Source organism: Halichoerus grypus, chromosome 6, assembly GCF_964656455.1.
Source record: "Halichoerus grypus chromosome 6, mHalGry1.hap1.1, whole genome shotgun sequence".
NCBI lineage: Eukaryota > Metazoa > Chordata > Mammalia > Carnivora > Phocidae > Halichoerus > Halichoerus grypus.
Window position 1 is genome coordinate 6,488,813 of NC_135717.1, and position 23,509 is coordinate 6,512,321.

The 23,509-nt window shown below is 42.5% G+C and overlaps 1 protein-coding gene across 1 annotated transcript in view; it reads left to right on the forward strand.

Moving 5' to 3' along the window:
• The first annotated feature begins 4,244 nt into the window (after nucleotides 1–4,244).
• The window catches only part of LOC118518203 (cytochrome P450 3A12), a 34,789-nt gene continuing 15,524 nt past the window's right edge, over nucleotides 4,245–23,509 (forward strand). The window contains exons 1-7 of the mRNA XM_036064786.2: nucleotides 4,245–4,389; nucleotides 8,391–8,484; nucleotides 10,825–10,877; nucleotides 12,977–13,076; nucleotides 19,863–19,976; nucleotides 20,230–20,318; nucleotides 21,839–21,987. Of these exons, the coding sequence (XP_035920679.1) occupies nucleotides 4,319–4,389; nucleotides 8,391–8,484; nucleotides 10,825–10,877; nucleotides 12,977–13,076; nucleotides 19,863–19,976; nucleotides 20,230–20,318; nucleotides 21,839–21,987 (670 nt within the window). The 5' untranslated portion in view covers nucleotides 4,245–4,318. The remainder of the gene's footprint in view (nucleotides 4,390–8,390; nucleotides 8,485–10,824; nucleotides 10,878–12,976; nucleotides 13,077–19,862; nucleotides 19,977–20,229; nucleotides 20,319–21,838; nucleotides 21,988–23,509) is intronic.

The following is a 23,509-nucleotide window of genomic DNA, read 5'->3' on the forward strand; positions in this document are numbered from 1 at the left end:
AACCCATGTCACCCTCCTATGGGAAATACCTTCCCCCCACCCCATGTAGGGTGGCTCCACATCCCACATTTCTCTGCCTTCCCTAAGCTCCTGATACCTTTGGAGGTGTCTGCGTGCAGCAGAGCACCCCACCAGGTCCTCTGTGTAAGTGCCCTTTGTAATAGTCTTTTTTTTTTCTTTTTTTTTTTTTAAAGGTTTTTTTTTTATTTATTTGACAGAGAGAAGGACAGCCAGAGAGGGAACACAAGCAGGGGGAGCGGGAGAGGGAGAAGCAGGCTTCCCGAGGAGCAGGGAGCCTGATGCGGGGCTCGATCCCAGGACGCTGGGATCATGACCTGAGCCGAAGGCAGACGCTTAACGACTGAGCCACCCAGGCGCCCCTGTTTTTTTTTTTTTTTTTTCTTTTTTTAAGTAGGCTCCACGTCCAGCTTGGAACCCAACATGGGGCTTGAACTTATGTCTCTGAGAGCAAGACCTGAACTGAGATCCAGAGCCTGATGCTTCACTGACTCAGCCACCCAGGTGCCCCTCCCTTGGTAATAGTCTTGTTCACACTTTGCCTCCAGGGTGCGTCCTAGCACGGGGCACAGTGAAGACTGATTCAGATGGATAGAGAGGTCCCCCTGGTCCAGGAAATAACCATGTCACCAAGAGAATCTCCTGCTGGAGCTTGGGAGTAGGCCCCAGTTGGCAAGGCAGGGTGTCTGGAAAAAATCAGTGGGCTTGGCAGCTACCATTGTGCCATGTCTCTTTGGGAATCCCTTGGAACTGCGTGCAAAAATGTTTGATGAGTGTTTGTGTGTTTTCTAGGGAGAGATTACATTACTTTTGTCTGATTATCAAAGAAGCCTGTGTTCTAACTAAAGGTCAAGAACTCAAGCTCGTGAACCTAGATAATCTTGGCCAAATGAACCCTCTGGCCTTTTCCTTTCCCCTCTGCCCCTTGCTGAACAGTTCAGGAAGTCTTTCAAGGTAGAAAAATATGTAGTTTTTTCAGTGATTTTTGAACTTTTCACCCTAGGATCCCCAGGCTGGGTTCCTGACAAGAACAAGTAATGATGTTCTTCCCATGTACAGCAAAAAGTTAATTGATGAGATTTTATTATTTTAAAAAAGTTACTATTTTTGAAAAGGCTCTATGTACATAAGGCAAAACATTAAAGTGGTATAAGAGGAAAGTACTTTTATACTATGAAGAATGATATTTCCTGTAGGTTTTTTGGTAGATACTTTTATCATGTTAAGAAAATTCCCTATTAGTACTTTAAGACTTGTTTTATGTCATAAATGGGAATTGAATATTATCAAATGCTTTTTCTTAAAGTATTTTGATGATAGGGCTTTTCTTAATTGGTTAGTGTGATAACTGATATTTCTATTTTTCTTGTTAACCACCTTGAGTTCTAGAGTCAAATCCAACATGGTCAGGGTGTATTATCACAGCTGTATTAGGTTTGCCAGGCGAGGGTCAGGCAAAACACACTAGGAGGTCAACACTAAGGATAACTTCTTTTTGACCCATGAACTGGCCCAGGCAATTGGAGGGTACTCACCCTCTCCTCATCCTTGGAATGTGTGTTTTGCTGCCTTCTGCATCCCAGAAATTGTCCCACAGGCACAGCTTCGACATAGTGATGTGGTATTGAGACTATCTGGATAGTACATGTGACTGAGCCAAGTTAAGGCCTCTCTATAAACTTTTAAGATGTGGCAGTCGGATGTGGAGATCTACTTGTCTTGCAGCTGCCCAAGACAAGACTTGTGAGTAAATTCCCTTTGCTTATTAAAACTGCTGATCTGGGGTGGTATTCTATTACTTGGATCTCTTCCTGCCTTCTGCATATAGGAACCAGTTTCAGATTACACCTGAGTAGGTTGTGAACTCAAGCTTCCTTGAATGTTATTTGAGATTCAACTTGACCAATATCTAAGGAAACAGAGAAAGCAGATAAGCTGTTCCCTGTTGAAGAGAATGCATAGTTACTTTTCTTTGGCTGTACTATAATTGTCTGTTAGTTTTCAGTAGCTACAGCTGAATGATGTCTGGGTCTTAGTTATATTTTTACCTCAGGCATTTAGAGTTTGGAAAGTACATGATGAACATAGTACAGGAAGGAGTAGATGAGAGCCACGGGGTGTGTGGGGTGTTCTTCCAACACACAGTGTCTTCCTTCACACCTCTGTACAACTCTGAGGATGCGAGTCTCCTCGTGTCAGGTGTTCCTTCTGGGGAAGGATGGGGAGCAAAGTTCATGCCTCTATTACTTCCCCTTGCAGACAAGGCCATTTGCACTGGGTCAGTGCTGGCTGCATTTCAGGCCCCAGCAATGACTAGCCTGTCATTGTTGGGATAGATTCCAACCAGCTGGAGCAGGCCCTGAGGTGAATAGGGCAGGTGGGTGCTCACATTAGGCTTAGTTACGAGTCATCGTAGCCAAGCATGAGATTTGGAGAAGTATGAAAGCATATTAGTTTCCACAGGGACTGGTTTCTAAGTAAAATAAGAAAGGCTTTGTGTTTAGGTGAGAGAATTAAATTGTCCAGATTATCAGATGACAGGAATCTTCCTTGTTTGTGTGTATTCTGTGTATCTCTCTGCTGGGGAACATAGGGAGGGAGATCCTACCTAACAATACCCCCTTTTTAAAAAAAGATTTTATTTATTTAATTGACACAGAGAGAGAGAGACAGTGAGAGAGGGAACACAGCAGGGGGAGTGGGAGAGGGAGAAGCAGGCTTCCTGCAGAGCAGGGAGCCCGATGCAGGGCTAGATCCCAGGACCCCGAGACCATTAGGCAGGCGTCTAATGACTGAGCCACCAGGTGCCCCCCCTAACAATACCCTTACTACCATCTTGACCAGTATCTGTCTTCCCTGCTTTCCCTGCTGAGATGTGGTGGAGTCCTTTGTTCTGGAAGACCCACAAGGAAGCTGCTGTGTAGGTCACCATGGAGTTAGGAACAGAATTTTAACCAATTTGTTGTTGCAGCCTGGATCTCACTATTTCCTATAGTGACCCTTATCAGGGAACGGCAAGCATTGAATACTGATGTTGCAGAGCACAGACTTTCAGTCTCTCTTCATGTTCACTTATTTAAAATATGTTCTTGTGATCAATGGCTGTTGGAAAGCCCAATGCAGTCATGAGTCTCAGTTTCTACATCTGTAAACAGGGATAATAGCATGAACGGTGCCCAGTGAAGGCACCAAAAGGGGGCAGAAATATTTCAGAATTCCTGGGTCTTTTTCCCCTATTACCTGGGGATCATCTTCCAGCTTCCTATGTCTGTCCATTGTTGCTATTCAAACTTGCAGCCACTTCTTTCTTAATTATCTCTTTGCAGGGCTCCATTGTCCCAGAGATTCCAGCGGTAGCCACATAATCCACAGCTTTAGGGTATGCAGACACAGAACATGGGTCAGAATGATGATAATGAGCAGTGTAATTTCCAGACAGTATGTGCTTAGATCTCTCCCAGCAGGTATATGGCCGGATCACCAACGATCCACCCAGAATAGACACACAGGAAGGCCAGCAATTTCACCACTACCAACTCAACTCCACCAACCTTTCTGGATGCCCCTCTGAGCATATAGCTCTTGGCTGGGGACTAGGGACATAATATTGACAAGTACTCAGATGGCACCCTTGAGAAGCTCTCTATCTGTAAGGCAAATAGGTGTGTAGGCCAACTGTGGGACTGGAGGGTAGAAAGGATGATAATAGAACTGGGGCTGGGGGGACAGAAATTTCCCAGAGGACGAAGTGGTTATATTTGTTCAAGGAGGTTGAGGAGGAAAGACTCTAACAGAGGAGATTCTGTTGGAGCTGGGTTTGAAGGATGAGTAGGATCCTTGTAGGCGGCACAGGGGTATTTCTAGGCAGAGGAAACTACATGGGTAAAGATGTGCAGACCTAGCTTGTTTGAAGGATTTCAAGTATTTAGGGTACAGGGAGCCATGGTGACCAGGACAGGTTAGAGATTTAAGGAGAGTGGTTTTACATGAGTTTCTGTAACCTTTGAGATTACTGATAACACTGAGTTGTTTATTGATTTCCCACAGAGTATGAACTCATTGGAGGTCAAACTGGGAGTATGCAGGATGCCTTGCCAGCACACATGACGGGGGCCACCTGCGGGTGGAGCTCGGGGGGGCCCTGCTACTGGCTGTAGCTCCAGCCCCGCCCCCTTTTCAGTATATACATTCCAGACTCACTGAATCACCACTAGTGGGAAGGGAAGCTCCGCACACACAGGCAAGCAAAGACTAGCACACACTGCTGAACGACAGTAGAATTCATAGAGGAAAAGTGGCCATGGACCTGATCCCAAGCTTTTCCATGGAAACCTGGCTTCTCCTGGCTATCAGCCTGGTGTTCCTCTATCTGTGAGTAACCGTCCAGGCTCATTGCCTCTGGAACCCTGGACTTGGGTTGCTAATCAGCATCTACCCCCTTTTCCTTGTCTGTTTTGAGAATCAAAAAAGTTAACAAAGGGGAAGCTGCTTAAGTGTTGGGTGCTTCAAATATGCTAGGAACACATAAAGGGTTATTATTGACCTCACCAGATCTGCTGATCTGCTGAAGCCCCCACACCCCAACTCCCAATTTCTGTAGCTAGGAGGTAGAGTGACATTATTTGCTCCTAGGGATGATCTGATTGACTACCAGCTGGGACCTAGACTAATCAAGCAGAATTCAGCAGAGGCAGAGTAAAATCAACAGGTCTGGTGCTCTGGGGTCCTCACCGCTTTCCAAGCTGTGGAGATTCTGGAGGCAGAGGGAGCAGCTTGGGTTTTTATCTCATTATCTTGACCTCCCTGGTCTGTGTCCGCTGCAGGAGACATGTAGACGTCACTCAGGTGGTCCTGTTCCCCTCCCTCCACCACCAGGCATCATGTACACAAGGCACCTGGTGTACCCAGACTTCCAGGGGAGCTGGAGATACCTCATTTTCCTCTTCTGACCGGGCTCTTCCCTCTTTTCTGTGCCCTTCTCCTAGCCATCCCCGACCCTGTAATATGCAGAGCTCTTGAACTCTAAATGAGCATCTTTAGAGCTGAGGAGACTTTGCAGATTTCTTAAAATTTTATTCATATCACTTTTTCCTTCCAGTCTCTGGGAGGGTTAGTATCAGTATAGAGATTCCCCGCCCGCCCCCCCTCCCCCATATGAAATCTTCCAGCAGCCACAAAGACAGATCCTGAAAGCCAATTTGGATTTGATTTTATTTTATTTTTAATTTTTAAAAAGATTTTACTTATTTATTTGTCAGAGAGAGAGAGCACAAGCGGGGGAGTGGCAGGAGAGGGAGCCCGGTGTGGGGCTTGATCCCTGGACCCTGGGATCATGACCTGAGCTGAAGGCAGATGCTTAACCGACTGAGCTACCCAGGTGCCCCCCAATTTGGATTTTAAATATTTTTTTGCCTTTACCTTACAGTACAGGAGAAGCAATCAAAACATCTAGCAGAGGAATTCCTTTCAGTTGTGAGATTCCCAGCATCATGGAGGAGGTTGGGAAAGGACTTAGTTTCACAGTGTGGGTAGGGACAGACCCTCCATGTCACATTTGACCTCTGTCTCAGTATCACTTTCTTTAGGGGCGCCTGGGTGGCTCAGTCGTTAAGCGTCTGCCTTCGGCTCAGGTCATGATGCCAGGGTCCTGGGATCGAGCCCCACATCGGGCTCCCTGCTCGGCGGGGAGCCTGCTTCTCCCTCTCCCACTCCCCCTGCTTGTGTTCTTGCTCTCGCTGTGTCTCTCTCTGTCAAATAAATAAATAAAATCTTTAAAAAATATATCACTTTCTTTAAGAGTGGGAAATCATGAGGATGTAAACATAGAACATGGAAACCTCATTTTCATTTTCTGAGAGAAAGGTTAGGAATGCTGGGTATTGTGGCAACACATTTTCTGTGTGATGACATTTAAGAGTAATTGATGTGGTTTAATTTCATTCTATTTAATAATAGGTTTTTTGCTGAGATAAGACTATTTCCAGTATGTTCTTTCTGAACGATACAAGAGGGCTGTTGGCTCAGCCTTTGTGACTATAAAGGTGCATAAAAAACCTCAGCCTTCTAGAGTAATGTTGGCAGTATGAATTTAGTGTACACATACATGCTTCTATGATACATGTTGTATATGTTTTTAAATACATGTGCCCAGCAGGTTATTTTAACCTCTCAGCACAGGTGAGTAGTGAGACTGTGAGCTCGTACTGATGTGAGAGGCATCCAGGTAGGACTCGGGGATGGAGTGGGAGAATATTCCTCCCTCAGAGCAGACCTCTGAGAGATACTCCTTGATCCTTTTCCTACAGAAGGTTGTCATGGGACTGCAGGGTTAGCATCTCCTCTGCTAGAAGTGAGGGGACAGGACCACCATGTAAGCCACGCTGTGTGTAGTCTGTCTGGTAGTGGGACTGTCACTGGATATTGTCACCACCAGGCAAACAGCTCTGTAGACTTAGAAGACACTGGTGTAGCTAAGAGTCATGTAGACAGTGCCCTCTGCATGCCAGTGCAATGTAATGGCAATAAAAATGAGTGGCTTTATCATTAGCCTCTTCATTTGTACCAAAAGCAGCATGACTCTACCAAGAAGAGGGAAGCTGGAAAGAATCAGAAAAATTCACCCAGCCCACCCTCTGCCTTCTTATGGAGCCATGTGAGTTTAGACACTAGACCAGATCTTTCCACGGGACCAGGGTTGCTGACACATTCACTCACTTGCTTGGCTTCACTTGGGAGTTCATGTAGCACGTTGAATGTTCAGAAACAGGAATTGATTTGTTGTGGTGGTGATGGCAAGGAAGGAATGGAGGTGGGACTAACCGAGGCCACCCTGGCTTCTGGCAGTTGGTACTCATATGTCCAACTGTTCTGGAGGATGGATCCAGACACTCAGCTGGGCCTTGCTAGGTCCCTCTGCTGGTCCCTCAATACATGTCCTTTCATGCAATTTTGTGGGTTTATTTAACTATATAATAATACAAAATTTGCTGGATTTGTACAGAATATTTGGAAACTGTATTGTCTTGAAGGCTAGCCTCCAGAGATGAGGAGACACGGTCTTCATTCCATTCTATGGCACATTTTATCATGACTCATTTTATGTTGCATAATATGTATTCTGCTGTCAATTGGAGATATCTGGACTTTGGAAGGCCCCCTATCTGTTAGCTGAAAGACTTTTGGGGCATGTAACCATTTCTACCTAGCATCCTTTCCTACCATACTTTCCTAATCTGCCTCTATGTGGTTAGCCTTGTAGGCCTAACAAGTTATGGTTAAAATGGTTGCTGGCAGCCTCTTTCCTCATCCTCTCTTTTCACTCCACTCTGCCATCTCCCAGCAACACCTAAGTGGAAGTCTTGCAAGGATGCAGTTGTGGGTTTCCATACATGATACATGAAAGATGAGTGAAGGCAGGCCTACCATAGGGAGCACCATCCATAATGGGTTTCTGAGAAAGTTGAGGCACAGAGTTGGTAAACTAACTGCTTTGTGAGTGACCATCTTGAAGAAAATAAGTGTACTTGGTGGTGTGCTGAGCAGGTGAGTATCTCAGGTTGAAGGACCAGATGCCATGAGGGGAAGAATGGTCTGGAAATGGATTGGTTCCTTACTGATTCTTTTATATGGTATCATTTAGGGCACATATGGGTCAGTCCCCTTTCTCTGCAGCTCAAGAGAACCAGAGTGCCTGACAACAGAGACTTGGGTGGAGCTGAAAACATCTCACTTTTCAGTGAGGCCAGTGGAGCCTTGAACACAGTTTTCATTGTATAGCAATGAGAATACTGTCTTGCTCAAACCCTCCCAATGAAGATAGATATAAGAAGGACCATATCCCACAATGAACAGGGTCTACAAGGAAGAAAAAACACAAAAGTCTCTGAGCAAACCATATGAACATTTTCATTCTAAGTTATCCATAACCCTCAGCTCTTGAGTGGATGCAATTAAGCAAAATCTCTTCATCATAGGAGAGAAACAACCTTTCATCTTTCCACCTAGAATGAGAATCTCCAAAATCATGGAAGAGTCATTTACTAAATAGGCATGAGTGAATTTCCTGGAAGAAATCAGCATGAACCTTTCAGGAGCTCTCAAGTGTGGAAACACTTATCAAGTCTTCATTTTAGGATTGGGACCGTGAGGATTTCAGCTGCTCTTAACTAATCATGCTTACTTTTTGTGAGTCCTAGTGGAGGTGGAAAAGCGGATAATGAGTGAATGTAATTATTGCCGTTGGAATTGCTCTTACTATTTCTTGCCTACATGTTACCTCCCTTCTTACCTGTTCCAATTTTGTGTCAGTGACTGACCAGCCCCAGCACTTATTCCATCATCCCTGTGACCTGGCTTTCTCTTTCACTTTGTAGATATGGGACCTCCACACATGGACTTTTTAAGAAGCTGGGAATTCCTGGGCCAACACCTCTGCCTTTTGTGGGAACTGCTCTGTGTTACTATAAGGTGAGTGTTGCTTGAGCTCCCTCTTTTGCTTCTTATGATTGTCAATCCCAGCTTAGTTTCATTGTAAATATGCTCGTCCTCAGGAGGAAGTGCTTAGGTTTCAGACTTCCCAGAAGTGGTGTCACAGGCCCCACCCAGCATATGGCCAGGTCTACCCCAGGGCTCTATTGTCTGCTGTTAGGAGCCTCAGGGTTTGCCTCAGTGGGCAGCCCAGCTCTCTGGCTGCTTCAACCCAGGACCTGATGTTCTAGCTTGTGAGCATTGAGAAGAGGCTTTTGTTTCTGGCAGGTGCAGATTCCCAGGAAGGCATCATTGTATTTGGTATTAGGAGAAGAGCATCAAGGGGGTCCACGCTAGAGGTCCATTAAGCTGTGTATGCTAGAGTCAGACTTTTCTGTTCATAGTACAAGCTCTGGGTAGCCTTTTGTTTTGCTGGATAGCTCTGGAACTTCAGTTTATTGGGCAGCTCAAATTCACCTTTGGGGAATGCGCACATACTTGAATTCTCTCAAGAATTGCCAACCCACTGCATTTATTTCCAAGCTCTAACTCACCCTTTGCTAATGGTGACATCTCTTGGGATTTGAGAGGTTGACCCAGAGCTCTCTGCTTTACTTCTCTACCTTCGTTGTAGGCACCTTCTGGGTGAGTTGAGCAGGGAGGGAGTTTTGCTGAGGGGAGATGGTGCTTGTCTATTAACTTCAGATTTTAATCTTTGAACGAGTTGTGTGTATGTGTGTGTTGTTTTTCACACAAAGGTAGAACCGCTCATACAAAATCCCTAGAAAAGAGATACTTTGACAAAATTATTAAGAAATTAATGTACTGGGCGCCTGGGTGGCTCAGTTGGTTAAGCGACTGCCTTTGGCTCAGGTCATGATCCTGGAGTCTCGGGATCGAGTCCTGCATCGGGCTCCCTGCTCAGCAGGGAGTCTGCTTCTCCCTCTCCTGCTCCCCCCCTCTTGTGCTCTCTCTCTCTCTCACTCTCTCTCTCAAATAAATAAAAATAAAATCTTTTAAAAAAAAAAAGAAGAAATTAATGTACTGGGGCACATTGCTGGCTCAGTTGTTAGGTGTCTGCCTTTGGCTCGGGTCATGATCCCAGGGTCCTGGGATCGAGCCCCACATCAGGATCCCTGCTCCGCAGGAAGCCTGCTTCTCCCTCTGCTCACCTCCTGCTTGTGTTCCCTCTCTCGCTGTGTCTCTCTTTGTCAAATAAATAAATAAAATCTTAAAAAAAAAAGAAATTAATGTACCGAGTGGAATGTATTAGCGACACACAGACTGATGTTGGTGGAGCCGTTGTGGCTCATCCAGCTCTGATGGCTTGTCTGAGGCCCAGCCGCCCCTGGACAGAAGGTTAGGAGCTCACATCAGAAGGCCAGCAGACAGAGTCTCACGTGCAGGCTGCTCTCTGCTGTGGAGTCCTTTCCCCCAAATCTGAGGCTTGTTTCTTAGATCCCACTTCTCCCCGCTGAGACCCTCGGTGTCCAATTACCACCTAAGAACTTCCTGGACTTTTTCTCTCCAAAAAAGCAATAATTTCCTTTCCTCTTTTCCCAGATCAACTCCTTAGTACCAGCACCCCAAGATCCACATTTCTGGGACCCTGTTTTGCACAGTTAGAACATCAAAATCACAGCTAAAACTTAGGGACAGGAAGTTTTGTTGTTTTTTTCTTAAGTGAAAACTCGTATCAAGTATTTTAATTTGTTCTGCCCTTTGTGGAGTGGTGGCATGGTCCCCTCTTCCTGTGTTTGCTGGATGATTGGAAGGCGAGTCCACCTTGTCATTCATTCACTCATCTCTCACTTACTCACTCAACAAACATGTTTTAGACTTCTGTAAATCTGCTAGACTAAACGAGGTCACTGGTGTCTTAATTTCCTAAATCCCCTGGAATTCTAGTAGGGCTCCTGAGATCAATGAACAGGATGCTGACTGGGGGTTCAGAGAGTGCAGGCCACGCTGACTTTCCCTCAGCTCCAGTTTTCCCACGTGGCCCTGAGGTAATAATTCAGAGGATTCTGAGATTTAGAGAAAACACAGGCACAAGCCAAATAGGCCAGAAATACAGATGTTCTGTAGTCCTCACAGACAGGGTAAGTTGTTCAGTATCTGCAATACTTGGAGAGGATTCAAGAGGGACTTGAATTTCTCCATTTCAATATCCTCTTGTTTTCTCTCCTTTCCAGTAAGACACCTGTGAATAAGAGCTTCCCTCTGACTGCCAGTGAGAGGTAGTAAGCTGCATTTCATGTGATCTGAGTCCTTTTCGTCCCTATAGGAGGTAGGGCTCAGGACATTTAGATTAGTAATATGTTTTGTTTCTTCTTGCAGGGTTTTTCTGTTTTTGACGAGAAATGTTTTAGAAAGTATGGAAGATTTTGGGGGTGAGTATTCTGGAAACTTCCATTGGATAGACTTATTATGATGAAGCCCCCATGGTGTGAACAGTCTCAATCGAGAGCCCCTTGGATTGAAGCCTGCTGTAGTGAAGCTTCTGGAACCTCTGCTTCCTGGGATCCCATGTGTCACCAGGTGTGCAGGTCTAAGTGTGAATCAGGCCTGGAGAGGTATAGTGTGGTGCTGGGCTGCTCACAGCCAGTGTTGTACCTCTCCATACCTCTTTCTTTTCTCTGGTCATGTCCTCAGAAACCATCATCTCTGAGTGGCATTGGCCATAAGCAATATGATGGCATAGAAAGAACCCAGATCTCTGGATCACCACTGATTCAGCTCCACTGCCCTTTCCTACATTCAGTACTGGTCAGCTCTGGATAAAGCCAGTCTTACATCGTGGGCCCCAGTTCTGTCCTTAGTACATGGTTCCCATGCTTGGCTGTGGGTAAGAATCACCTGGGAGAGCTTGTTAAAAATGCAGATTCTTGGTTTCCATCCCCCGGAATGCTGAATGTGGAGGATATGGGGTGGGTCCCAAGAATCTGAATTTAACTGGCAGTGGAAGCAATATTAGGACTGTGTGAGATCATGAATATGTATGGTAACCCAAAAGCACTGTCCTTTGTCCACCCACATGTTTTTGAACAAACATGATGGGATGAGGGGAATCATCCAAGAAATATGATCAGGCTGCTGGGAGAGCAGACCTAAGTGCCACCTCAGTAACTTCTATCACTGCATCAACACTAAATGTACTCATCTCCCACTAAAAACTTCTGAGTGTTAGAATACTTTTTGGAGATGGGTAGCATTTAGTGTAGTGGTCTCATCCATTTTTAGATGTGATGGAAACCATTTGAAATTCCTCTATGAGATCAAAGGAGGAATAGAGGACTTGTGGGAAATCTTTCATTTTGTTCTAGTAAATGCAAATGATTTATTGTGGAAAACAAAATGCCAAAGGGTGGTGTGATTAAGCTTAAAGTAAACCTCATGCTGGTGACAGATTCCCATTAACAGGCCATATTGTCAGTCAAGTCAGGCTGGATAGGAATGAATCACACATGAAGAGTCAACTTTGTGTGAGACGTGCAAAAGTGGGCATGCCCTGCTGCTAGGGGATATCACCTACAGGAAGTCCAGGGAACTCACACTTGGGACCCACATATAAGAACAAATATATGTAATGGAAAGAAAATATGTCCAAAATGAATTATACATGTTCCTCTGTATTTCTTTATTCTCTTTGGTTTTTTGTTTCAAATTTTTCTGACCTAATGCTATCAAGGACCTCTATAATATTTAAAATAATATTTCTTTTAGAATGTAACTAGGAAGTTTATTTTAGTAAATAGGGCAAAGAAATAATTCATAATTTTGCCATCATTTTTGAGCATTCCAAGTCTTTTTATTTGTAGGCACCTCTTACGTATTTCTGATTACTCTGTCTATAATTTTGTCTAATATTCTCTCCGATGCATTTAATGTGTTTGAGGTATTTTTAAAATTATAATTTTTAGTGACTAAGTAGGCGGACTCTCCATTATTGTTTTGTTCTTAGATAAGTTACTTGCCTTCAGTTATTTACCACCCTAACTTCCTTTTTGATAATATACATAAATTGTTTGCAATGTTTGAAATACTTCTAAAAGGGACGCCTGGGTGGCTCAGTCGTTAAGCGTCTGCCTTCAGCTCAGGTCATGATCCCAGAGTCCTGGGATTGAGCCCAGCATTGGGCTCCCTGCTCTGCGGGAAGCCTGCTTCTCCCTCTCCCACTCCCCCTGCTTGTGTTCCCTCTCTCGCTGTCTCTCTCTCTGTCAAAAAAATAAATAAAAAAAACTCTAAAAAAAAAAAAAAAGAAATACTTCTAAAATATTTAAGTATTTTAAACATACAAAAAATTATGGAGAATGGTCCAGGAAATACCCATGTACACACCTAGACTTAATAAATGTTCGAATGTTTTTTCTAACCACGATCTCAGAGAATGGATTAGGTACCATCAGGATGAAAGTCTAGACTTCCAGGCATGGCTGCAACTGCAGAAACTGTCACATTAAGTGTAATCAGGTCTATTTTCCCCACACAGGTTTTATGATGGGCGACAGCCTGTGTTGGCTATCACGGATCCGGACATGATCAAAACAGTACTAGTGAAAGAATGTTATTCTGTCTTCACAAACCGGCGGGTAGGCATGGATTTATTTTAAATTTACATAGTTACTTATAAAACTTTTATTTTGAAATAAGAATAGATTCACAGGAAGTTGTCACAGGAGGTCCCATGTCATGTGACCTTCAAGCTGTTTCCTCTAAGGTTGTATCTTGCTTAACTATAGTGCCGCGTCCAAGCTGAGTTTGACATTGGTTCTAGTCACAGAACTTAAACAGATTTGAGCAGTTTTATATGCACTTGTGTGCGTGTGTGTGTGTGTTGTTCTCTGAACATTTATCTCACATATAGATTTGTGTATCCACCACCCCAATGACGTTACAGGGCTGTTCCATCACCAAAACGTCTCCCTCTTACTATTCTTTTATAGGCACAGTGTGTAGCTTGTCTCTTATTATCTCAGGGTTTTCAGCAGAGCACACAGTTTTGGGTTTCTTTTTTTTGAATTTTGACAAGGCCAGTTTATCCTTTTATCCTTTTATGGGTTGTGACTTTGGCATCAAGTTTGAAAAATCTTCACCTAGCCCTAAGTCCCTAGGATTTTCTCCAAGTATTTACTTTTTTGTTTTACATTTAACTATATAGTTTTATGTTTTATATTTATAATGTAAATCCTATATGGTTTTATGTTTCGCATTTAAGTCTGTGATCCATTTTGTGTCAATTTTTAGTGTTAATTGTGAGGTGTGAAGTGTAGGTCAAAGATCTTTGTTTTTGGCCTATGGATGTCTAATTGCTCCAGCACCATTTGTGAAAAGGCTATGCGTCCTCCATTGAATTGCTTTTGTAGCAGTATCAAAATTGAGTTGGGCTTATACGTGTGTATGTGTGTTTCTCATTCTCTGTTCTGTTCATTGATCTCTCCCTCCACCAATGCCAGGCTCTCTTGATTACTGTAGCCATATAGTAAGTCTCAGCATCATGAACAGTGATTCCTCCCATTTGTTGTTGTTGTTGTTGTTGAAAGTGTTTTAGGTATTCTAGCTCCTTTGCCTTTCCATACCACTTTAGAATTAGCTTATCTAGGGCGCCTGGGTGGCTCAGTTGGTTAAGCGACTGCCTTCAGCTCAGGTCGTGATCCTGGAGTCCCGGGATCGAGTCCCACATCGGGCTCCCTGCTCAGCAGGGGGTCTGCTTCTCCCTCTGACCCTCTTCCCTCTCGTGCTCTCTGTCTCTCATTCTCTCTCAAATAAATAAATAAAAAATCTTTAAAAAAAAAAAAAAGAATTAGCTTATCTATGTTTACATAATATTTGCTGGGATTTTGTAATACATGACTTAAACCTATCCATCAATATGCGGAAAATCTGTATTTTTCCTAAGTCATGTCTTTCAATCTATGAATGCAATGTGTGCTTATTTAGGTTTTCTTTTATTCTTTTCACCAACATTTAGTTCTCAGCACAGGAAAGCCATATATGTTTCATTAAATATACATCTAAAGTATTTCACTTTCTTTGTGTGATTATAGTTGTTCTTGTGTTTTTACTGTGCTTTGACATATTCTTGTTATTATATAGAAACGGGGTTGATTTTTCTGTTGATCTTGTTTCCTACAACCTAGCTTAGCTTGTTTATGAGAATCAGAGGTGTTCTTTTTTATATTCCTTAAGATTTTCTACATTAACAATTATGTCACCTGAACTAGAAATAGGGACACTCCTATTTTTATTTTTCCAATCTTATGCCTTTATTTCTTTGTTTTGTCTTATTCCACTAGCTAGGATTTCTAGTAAGACGTTAAATAAGAGTGGTGAGAGTACACATTTAGTCTTGTTCCTGATGTTAAGGGCAAGTATTCAGTCTTTTACCATTTAAATATTTATTTATATATATATATATATAGTGAAAACTGTATATATTTAACTGTGATGTTTTGATTTGTGTATACATTGTGAAGTGATTATGACAAATGAATTAACATATCTATCACCACCCAGAGTTTCTTTGTATATGTGTGTATTTTTTTTTTTTTAGATATTTATTTATTTATTTGACAGAGAGAGAGAGAGCAAGAGAGGGATCACAAGCAGGGGGAGTGGGAGAGGGAGAAGCAGGCTCCCTGCTGAGCAGGGAGCCTGATGCTGGGCTTGATTCTAGGACCCTGGGATCATGACCTGAGCCAAACGCAGAGCTTAATGACAGCCACCTAGGCGCCCCGATGTGTGTGTGTATTAAAACATGTAAAATCTACTTTTAAATTTTAAATATATAGTACATTATTAATAATTATAATCACCAGGGGCGCCTGGGTGGCTCAGTCATTAAGTGTCTGCCTTCGGTTCAGGTCATGATCCCAGGGTCCTTGGATCGAGCCCCACATCGGGCTCCCTGCTCAGCGGGAAGCCGGCTTCTCCCTCTCCCACTCCCCCTGCTTGCATTCCCTCTCTCGCTGTGTCTTTCTCTGTCAAATAAATAAAATCTTTTTAAAAAATAATTATAATCACCATGCAGTATATTCAGTCTCCAGAACTTTTTCATCTCATTACCGAAATTTTGTACCATTTGATTTCTATCTGCCATTTGCCTCTAATAACTATCATTCTAGCATTTGTTCCTGAGCTTGACTTTATTTTTCTAGATTCCACTTATAATTGAGATCATGCAAATCCTGTCCTTCTGTGTCTGGTTTAGTCCCCTTAGAGTGTTGTCCATGTTGTCCAGGTTCATCCATGCTTAAAATGGCAAGATTTCCTTCCTTTTTAAGGCTTAGTAATATTTCATTTTCTCTATCCATTCATCTTTCCCTTTACATTTGAAGTAATTATTGATAAGGATTTACTATTGTCATTTTGTTAGTCCAGGTGTTTCATAGGTCAATTTTTCGTCCTTCTCATCTTTCTTTGTGATTTCATGGGTTGGTTTTTTTTTTTTTTTTACAGTGATATGCTTTGATTTTTTTTCTCTTTATCTTTTCTGTATCTACTCTATGTTTTTGCTTTGCAGTTACCAGGAGGCTTACATAACATATCTCCTAGATATAGCAGTCTGCTTTAAGCTGATAAGAACTTAACTTCGTTTACATCCAAACTCAATGCTTTTATTCCTTCTCCACCAATTTTATGTTTTTGATGTCACAATTTACATATTTGTATATTGTATATTTAACAAATTATTTTAGCTGTAGTTTTTAAAATTATTTGTGTTTTAAGCTTTCACTAGAGTTATAAGTAATTTGTGAATCACCAGTTTACAATATCACTGTGTCTGAATTTATACATTTATATTTACCGTGAGATTTATACTTTCATGTGATTTCATGTTCCTAGTGAGTGCCCTTTTTGTTTTTCAGCTTGAAGGACTCCCTTTAGTATTTCTTGTAAGGCAGGCTTAGTGGTAATGAATTCTGTCCGCTTTTGTTTGTCCGGAAATGTCTTTATCTCTCTCTCATTTCTGAAAGCCTTGTTTTTCTGGGTAAGGTATTCTTCGTTGGTATTTTTTTTTCAGCACGTCAAATAAATCACCCACTGTCTTCTGCCTTTCACGATTTCTGCTGAGGAATCCACTGACAGCCCACGATGTTCCCTTGTATGTGATGAGCTCCTTTTCTCTTGCTGCTTTCAAGACTTTTTCTTTGGGGTTAATTTTTGAGTTTTATTATAATGTCTCTTGGAGAAGTCTTTTTCAGATTCAATGTTATTGGGGACTTTAAGCTTCATGTCCCAAGATTTCCATACATTTCGCTAGGTTTGAGAAGTTTTCAGCCATTGTTTCTTTCAGTAAGCATTCTGTCCACTTCTCTCTTCACCTACTGGGACTCCCATCATATGAATATTGTTTCACTTGTTGGTATCCTATAAGTCCTGTAGGCTTTTTCCCCCCAGTTCTTTTCATTTTTGTACCTCACTCTGACTGGATAATTTAAACTAATCAGGAGGGCATGATTGGTTCAGGCAGTTGGGGGCCACAACTTCAGCAGCTGCATGATCCTTGGCAGCAAGAGCCGTGGAGGGTTCTTTGTGGCTGCAGTGGCTGTTGGGGTCTTCAGCAGCACCACCAGATCCAGTGCCAGGAGGCTGGGGAAGGAGAATGGTGGCAAGAGTTGGTGCTATGCACACACTCATCTGTAGTGGCTGAAAGTAGGCTCATGCCCAAAACAGAGCTAGTGCCAGTGGTGGGGACTGTCCGCCTGTGGGCACACAGGGAGCCTTGAGTGTCTGGGCTGTCTGTGTGCACTCATGTGGCTTCAGGGCTAGCCAGTAGTGCGTGCGCGGCAGCTGGGGGCTTGTGAGTGGAGTTCAGGCCGGCCGTGTGAAGGTGCACAGCTTCAGGGTAGCTGTGGTCTCATGTGGCAGTGCAGTGACAGGAGTCAGGCCTGGCCTCAGGCACCTGAAAGCTGCTGGGGCCTGGGCTGGTGTTGTACATGTGCTGAGTTACAGAGGCCAGACTGGCTGGTGGTGTCGATTCTGGGGCTCACAGTGTTGGTGGTGGCACGGGCTGAGGCAACTCCAGTGAGTACAGATGGGACACAGCAGGACTGAGGCAGCTGGAGTCTGCAAATGTGAAAACCTGGGGGACTATCAGCAGCAAAATCTTAGAGGGTGCACAGTGCTCGGCTGGCTATTGGTGCCTCAGCAGCTGAGGCTGCTAGGGTCTTCTGCAGAGCAGGACACAGAGAAACAGGGTCACTCCTGCCCGGTGGCTGATACTGGTAGTCCTGCCCTTCTTTGTTCCTAGCTGTGTCTAGATGTCAGCCATGCCAGTCTCTGGGAGGTTTGGAACCAAAACAGGTCATTTGTGCTGTGCCCTGAAGGGCTGGGGCTAACAGTTGTTCACCCTTCTGCTGTTTCCCAGGAAGGGGAACTGTCTCAGTCAGGGAGTGTCCTCTTGGTGCTGAGCAGTGCTGGCCTGGGTCATGGGGTGATGCGGGCAAAATGAAGTTATTTTCCTTGCACAGTTATTCTCAGGAGTTTTCTCCACTCTGTTGTTGAAACTTCTTAAATGGACTCCTAAGCTCTTGGGCCTATTTTTGTTTGTGGATAGCTGTCTAATTGTTGTTCTTTGTGGGGTGACAGAGGCTGGAGTGTCCTGTTCCATCATCTTAGTGACATAATATCAGTCTTTCCTCACTGAGGTGATGTTAGCTGTAGGGTATTTAGATGCTCATTATTAAGTCGAGGAACTTTCCTTCTCTTCCTAGTTTGTGAGTTTTTATCATGAAATGGTGTTGGAGGTATCCATTTTATTTTTTGTTTTGAGGAGGGCACGTGCTGTGGTGAGCACTGGGTGTTATAGTTAACTAATGAATCACTGAACACTGCAGCAAGGACTAATTATGTACTATACCGTGGCTAACTGAGCATAATAAAAAAAGTAAAAAGCTATGTGGGAAAAAATAAAAACAAAACACACATATGACAAAAAAATTTTTATAATTTAAATTTAATTTAATTAACATGTTCTGTATTATTAGTTTCACAGGTAGAATTCAGTGATTCATCAGTTACATACAACATCCAGTGCTCATTACTTCATTACTAAATGCCCATCATCCAGTTACCCCATTCCTCCAGCCATCTCCCTGGGAGCAACTTTCAGTTTGTTCCCTATAGTTAAGCATGTCTTATGGTTTGCCTCCCTCTCTGTTTTCATCTTATTTTATTTTTCCTTCCCTTCTCCTATGTTCATCTGTTTTGTTTCTTAAATTCCACATATGAGTGAAATCATATGATAATTGGATTTCTCTGATTAACTTATTTTGCTTAGCATGATACCCTCTAGTTCCAACCATGTTGTTGCAAATGGCAAGATATCATTCTTTTTGATGGCTAAGTAATATTCCATTATATATATACCATGTCTTAATTATCCATTCATCTGTCAATGGACATCTGGGCTCTTTCCATATTTTGGCAATTGTGGACATTGCTGCTATAATCATTGGGGTGTATGTGCCCCTTAAAATCACTATGTTTGTATCCTTCTGATAAATACCTAGTAGTCCAATTGCTGGATTGTAGGGTAGCTCTATTTTTAAGTTTTTGAGGAACCTCCATACTGTTTTCCAGAGTGGCTGCACCAGTTTGCATTTCCACCAACAGTGTATGAGGGTTCCCTTTCTCTGCATCCTGGTCAACATCTGTTGTTCCCTGAGTTGTTAACTTTAGCCATGGAGATATCCATTTTAAAACAAACTATAGTTTTGGAAAATGGAAGAAATATTCAAACTGGTTGACTTGCTAGGCCAGTCCCAAGATGATATATTGACGAGAGAATTATTTCTCTCTTTTTCCTTATGTCCCTTTGGGGAAAATACAGGGACAAGAGATTTCCATATTACTGTATCATTTCTTCACAAGAACAAATAGATTCCTCATCTTTTTAGTGTTAACTACAATTTTTTTTTAAAAAAATCACATATCAAGACATCCATTTCTCATGCTGTGGATATATGTAAAGGCAGAACTGGTCTGAGGCAACATGCAGTTTTCCAGGCTATCTGGCTGCCTTCTACCAATCCAATTCTACTCTGCACAGCTTAGGAGAATGTACTAGGTGTTAATCCTCCGTATTCCCCTGGAGGAGTAGTTTCCCTGCCAAATTTTCCCATACCACATTTATGTTGAAAAGAGATGGAATATAAAGGCTGGAAAACACATCAGGTGGCTGGATGTGTCCTCAACCTTGCGGGAGGCTAGGCATTTGGGGTAAGTATCTGTTAATCACCTACCATAGGGCCTACTACTAAGTTGATAATCACTAAATATTTGTTGAATAATTTCTGCCTGTTTAACAAAATTTCCACAACCTTTGAGACCTCCAAAACTTATGTAGGGCAAATTGTGTTTTTCTTTGATTCTAGTCTTTTGGTCCAGTGGGATTTATGAAAAGTGCAATCTCTTTGTCTGAGGATGAAGAATGGAAGAGAATGCGAACATTGCTGTCTCCAACCTTCACTAGCGGAAAGCTCAAGGAGGTAAGAAAAGAAGAGGACTTTCAGTGAGAAAGTTAAGGAATGCATCTGGGGGCAGGTAGGAAATAAAATCACAGTCCATCTCTAAAGGGTAGTCTGCTGAATTTGGGCTTCCTAAAAATGGTCTTTTCATGTCCTACAAGAGACATGATAAGATTTGTTATTACAAATCACTGCTCCATGCTTGTGAAAGCCATGTCATCCTAGGACTTGATTCTCAGATTTAACTTCAGGTGGTGTTGTATTTTGTGTGTAGATGTTCTCCATCATTGGCCAGTATGGAGATGTGTTGGTGAGGAACCTGAGGAAGGAGGCAGAGAAAGGCAAGACCATCATCTTGAAAGAGTAAGTAGGAGTGCAGCTGCTGGGATTCTGACTCTGTCACAACATTTCCCAGCTGCTGCCACAGAGCCAAATTCCCACTGTTGAGTTACTCAGTGAACAAGCTGAGGTAGGTGTATGATGTTACAACCCCAGTGGGCCAGCCAAGAAGAGGTAGCTCACCTAAAAAGGCAGAGCAGCCAGGAGAGAAAGGGTTTTCTTTTGTGTACATGAGGGAGGATTAATTTATCTGCTTAGTTGTCACCTTGGATATTCTGGAAGACAAAAATACATTATTTGAAAAGAAGACACATGATTGTACCAAATCTTTGAATGTAGAGAGTATGGAATGGTGGGAGGGAAAGGCACTTGGTACATATTGGTGCGGGGGGAAGGAACATTAACATGTGGAACTTGGAACAACTTAACCCCCTTCCTGATTTTGTTGAGGATATTAGCAAAACACTAAATATTAATTCTTTTTTTTTTTTTTAAGATTTTTTTATTTATTTGCGAGAGAGAGAATGAGAGACAGAGAGCATGAGAGGGAGGAGGGTCAGAGGGAGAAGCAGACTCCCTGCTGAGCAGGGAGCCCGATGCGGGACTCGATCCCGGGACTCCAGAATCATGACCTGAGCCGAAGGCAGTCGCTTAACCAACTGAGCCACCCAGGCGCCCCTAAATATTAATTCTTATGACCAGCTGTCCTTCTTTCAATCTCAAAAGAGAGAAGGCCCTGCTCATGGGATGGGTAAGGTGACCATTTTTTTCCCCTACCTGGAATATATTTTAATAATGTAGGATGAACAGATGTACATTGGGACTGTCCTAGGAAACTAGTGGCATATGGTATCTTAGCTATGGCATCCCCTAAGTCAATTTTGGTGTAATTTAATACATATTTTTACACTAGGAACATTCTTGTTCTTACATTTTCCAGAAATGAGTGAGTCCGAAGGATAATCTCAGATTGATGGAGATGAGACAGAGTGGGTCTTTCAGGAGCCTTAGCAGGGGTGTAGAGAAGAAGGGATGGTGTTCTTGGCAGCACAGAACAGGGTGTTGGTGTTCTATCATGTGCTGAAGAGGAATCAGCTCTGAGTGTAGATACTGTGGTATCCCGGTCAATTTCACCTACTTGGCCCTGAGGAAGGGTTAATTATTCCACCATTTGTCCTTCTCAGACACAGTGCTAATCCACCTTCTACTGCCCATACTCAAAACACACTACTGTAATATGTCCAGCTCTTGGTCTCTAACCCTCCATGACTGAGCTCCTTGCGCTCAGAGGTGTGTCTAACATGTTACAGTGTCCCCATGACCCCTAGCGCAAGGCCAGCTGCATCAGTGGCACCTCCTGAGCACCTCGTGAGTGAGTGTGATGTCATAGAGACTCTTCAGATGATGTAGCAGGTGGTTCTGGAAGTGTGGCTCTTGTCTTGCCTGGTCATTGGAATCTACATGTACTTCCTGTTTCACGTGTTTGATAAGAACAGTAAAAAGGTATCGCTTTTAATTATCTACATCTTTCTTTCTCTACTAAGCATCTTTGGGGCCTACAGCATGGATGTGATTACCAGCACATCGTTTGGAGTGAACATTGATTCCCTCAACAACCCACAGGATCCCTTTGTGGAAAATACTAAGAAGCTCTTAAAATTTGATTTCCTTGATCCATTTTTCTTCTCAATATGTACGTACAGTACTAGTTTTCTCTTTTTCCTTCCTTCCCCTTTTCTCCCCTTCCTTCCTTCCTCTCTCACTTCTTCCCTTACTACCTTTCTACAACAATTTTACTGAGATATAACTTCATATAACATATATTGTCCCCCTTTTTTAAAACTTATTTTTTCTTATGTTAGTCACCAAACAGTACATCATTAGTTTTTGAGGTAGTGTTCCATGATTTCATTGTTTGTGTATAGGACCCAGTGCCCCATGCAATACATGCCCTCCTTAATACCCATCACGTGAAATAAGTCAAGCAGAGAAAGTCAATTATCATATGGTTTCACTTATTTGTGGAACATAAGGAATAGCACGGAAGACATTAGGAGAAGGAGGGGAAAAATGAAGAGGGGGAAATCAGAGGGAGAGACAAACCATGAGAGACTATGTCCTCCTTTTAAAATGTACAATTTAATTTTTACAGTCTGAGTGTTCATCGTCCAAGGAATGGATAATGAAAATGTGGTATGTATATACCATGGAATCTTATTCAGCCATAAAAATGGAAGGAAATTCTGTATTTAGACAACATGGATGGATCCTGAGGGCATTATTAAATGAAATGAGTCAGGCAGGGAAAGACAAATATTGTATGACTTCAATTACACGTGGAATAAAAAAACAATACAAGAAACGAAGTCATACAAAAAGGAGATCAGATGTGGTTCTCAGAGGCAGGGATTGGGGGGTGGGACTTGAATGAAGGTGACCAAAGGTACACACTTACAGTTATAAGATATATGAGTCCTGGACTGGTAAATACAACATGATGACTATAGTTAACACTACTGTATGATGTATTTGTAAATTGTCATCATAATGGCAGAAAATTTTGTTTTTATAACTATATGAGATGATGCATGTTAACTAATCTTATTGTGGTAATCATTTTTATATATGTATGTCAAATATATGCAGTACACCTTATCTTATATAATACTGTATGTCTGTTATAACTCAAGGAAACTGAAAACTCTTCTTGGTGCATTCAAAGATATGTGTAACGTTTACTACAGTTAATTGTTGGAATATTGTTGTCAACACAGAAATCCTGTACTTTTTTACTATCACTACCTACTTTCCTTAGCCCTAAGCAACCACTAATCTGCTTTCTGTCTGATAGATTTGCCTCTTCTGGACTCTTCATACAGATAGAATCATATAACATGTGATTTTTGTGGCTGCCTTCCTTCATTAGCATAATGTTTTCAAGGTTCATCCATGTTGCAGCATGCATCAGAACTTTCTTTTTATGGCAGAACAATATTCCATTGTATGGACATACTGCATTTTGTTTATCCTTCCATCTTTTGAGGGACATTTGGGTTGTTTCCAACTCTTGGCTATTGTGAATAGTACTGCTATCCACATTCATGCACAAGTTTTTGTTTGAATACCTGTTTTTAATTCTTTTGGGTGTGTATTCTGAGATGGAATTGTGAAGCAACTTTGCTGTTTGTACAATGCTTTGCATTGTAACTTACTAT